This window comes from Pinus tabuliformis, chromosome 5_2 (assembly GCF_031772625.1).
Source record: "Pinus tabuliformis cultivar Carrire ecotype Pingquan chromosome 5_2, CPIR1, whole genome shotgun sequence".
Lineage (NCBI taxonomy): Eukaryota > Viridiplantae > Streptophyta > Pinopsida > Pinales > Pinaceae > Pinus > Pinus tabuliformis.
The window spans coordinates 814,011,375-814,014,184 of NC_142306.1; the positions used below are offsets into that span (position 1 = coordinate 814,011,375).

General features: G+C 39.9%; 1 protein-coding gene across 1 annotated transcript; it reads right to left on the reverse strand.

The window, feature by feature from the left end:
* Positions 1-1,408: 1,408 nt before the first annotated feature.
* LOC149161793 (pentatricopeptide repeat-containing protein CRR2, chloroplastic-like) lies at positions 1,409-2,272 on the reverse strand. Its single transcript, XM_089435001.1, has 3 exons — positions 2,090-2,272; positions 1,733-1,864; positions 1,409-1,636 (listed from the first exon to the last, which is right to left on the reverse strand). The coding sequence occupies exons 1-3, from the start codon at positions 2,270-2,272 to the stop codon at positions 1,409-1,411; spliced, it is 543 nt and encodes a 180-aa protein (XP_089291127.1).
* Between the last annotated feature and the right edge of the window lie 538 nt (positions 2,273-2,810).

Here is a 2,810-nt window from a genome sequence, read left to right on the forward strand (position 1 = left end):
AAAGACATCAAATGTACATCATTGCTGCATAGATAATCATCCAATCAAAGGGATGATGGCTCTATCTGAATCATCAGTCTACACTAAGACGATTGTCTGTCCTATGTACATGAAAATGAATTTATAAATCTGAGCATGGGAATGCCCGCCTCAGCTAGATCATGAAAATATTATGAAGATAATGTATTGTATTGTATCTTATTACAGGTCTCCTCCCAGCTTGAAAGAACTTCGGATCCTCATAATAAAGCATTTCACCCGACATCAAAAGATTAACAACCTCATGCTTTAGGGGGCAACTGTTATAGACATTTTTGGGCACTACAACCCCAAGCATGAAATGTCCATAAACCGAGGTCAAAACAGGATCATTTCAGCTACTCCAAAGGCCAAGTTTGTTGCATCTCACCTAAATACTCTGTGTGGGTGCGTTTCATTTCAAAAATCCCTTCTATGGGGTGCGATGGGCGAGAAATGAAAAATGGCAGTGTTATTCCGCGAGGTGGAGAGGCAATGGAAGCTTCCAGAAACTTCTCCTATGACACTTGCCTCTCTGAATTCGACCAAGGATGAGTAAGAGATCATCAATCTCCAAGTGGAAGCAAGAACTATCAGAGGGAAGACACTAATCAAATCACAAGCTGACTCATCTCCCTTACAGATATCTATATATGGATCCCTCATCCCAGAGATCCAGAGGCTGGAATTTTGCATATTGTAAGGAATTGTTGTTGGTTTCTTGAGACAAACATCAGATTGTTGGGTGATCTAAGCTTTGTATGAGGTGAAGAGGGGCTTCCTTGCTGAGAGGTTGATGCTGGGTCAGAACAACTGGTTGTAACTCCTCTTGGCTCTTTCTTGTTTATCAATAAAAGCTATTCAAGTTTTCCTCCATACTCTTGTGTCATTTATGTTTGCTGCATTTGTATGGTCAATTTACATCTGATCCTAGATTGTTTATGATTATAGATCCATGTTCTTGTATAGTGCTATGCTACTGTGATCTTACAGGTACTCTGTGAAGCTGGGCGTGCAAGGGAACAAGTAGTGAAAGACTATCAAGGAAGAGAGGAATCGAACCAGGAGATTAGCGCAAGACAGAGGTTGGTCTTCTTTGTTCCTCTCTATCTATACTTCACAAAGGAAAAACGAAAGTAGTTTTACTTTGTTTGTTTCTAAGGCAGCTATCACACCTTCGTGGGATAAGCAGTTCTGAGTAGACACTTTTCCCTGTAACACCATCACGACCAAGAAGATCAACCATGCAGGCATAGTGTTTGACCCTGGGTCTGATGTGATAATCTTGACTCATGCGATCAAAATATTGCCATCCTTCGTCTACAAGCCCGGCATGGCTACATGTTGACAGAACAAAAACAAATGTGATATGATCAGGCTTCATGTCTACCTATTGCATTCTGTAGAAGAGTTTGAGAGCATCTTCACCATAACCATGCACTGCATAACCTCCAATTATTGCATTCCATGAGATCACATATCTTTCAAACATTTCATCAAACAATTTTTGGGCATATCCTATACTCCCGCATTTCGTGTACATAGTTATAAGGGCATCCACCACCAAAATATCCTCATCAAGTCCATTTCTGAGTACAAAATCATGAATGGTCTTGCCCTGTAGTAAAGTTGTGAGATAAGCACATGCCTGGAGAACATTGGCAATGGAAACATAATCAAATTTCACCCCTGCCTATAGCATTTTCTAGATAACTTCCAAAGCCTCAAATCCATGCCCATTTTGGGCATATCCTGCAACTATCGTACTCCATGTGATGAAATTAGGCTTTACATTTGTTAGTTTCATTTCATAAAACAGATTCAAAGCTTCATCGCAACATTCATTCTGTACATAATCGGCAATCATGGCATTCCATGAAAATACATCTCTCTAGGACATGCCATCAAAAACATTGCGCGCATAATTTATGCTCCCGCATTTGGCATACATAGCTATTAGAGAATTCCCCACTAAAAGGTTATGTGAAAATTTAGCTCTTCTTATGTAATCATGAACTTCCTTACCCTGCTGCAAATCCACCGGGCTCACACACAAAGGGAGAATACTAACAATTGTAACCACATCCGGTTTCACGCTTTCCATTTCCATCCATTGAAACAATATCAAGGCCTTATCCTTCTCCCCATTCTGTGCATAACCACCAATAATTTCACTCCATGAGATGACATATGTCTGAGGCATTTTTTCAAACACTTGACGTGCATACTCCACACTTCCGCATTTGGCATACATCGTCACAAGGGCATTACCCACAAACAAATCAGATTCTAACCCACACCTAATTACGCAGTGATGTATCTCTTTACCCTACCATAAATCAGAAGATCCTAGGCTTGCACATGCCTTGAGAGCACAAGGAAATGTATACCCATCAGGTTGCAATCCATGTCTCGACATCTCATAATAAAGCCCAAGGGCTTCTTCCCAAAATCCATTGTTGGCATACCCTCTAATCATTGAATTTAATAAGAGTACATTTCATTTAGAAATTTTGTCAAACAGTTTTCGTGCATCCGTCATAGTTTCACACGCATTATACATATTCAAAACCCATATAACAAAATTCGATTATGAACTAACCTACCATCTTCCAAGGCTTTCATTTATGTACAAGCTTGCAATAGATCAACATACATGTTAAATTCAATTGCTATCCTATTCTTCCCTGTCACATGAAAAATGTCCAACGCCCCCTCCATCTTACCATCTTTACAAAGTATAGCAACTTCAGAGTTCATGAATGGAGGACTCCCACAACCTTCTGGTTCAT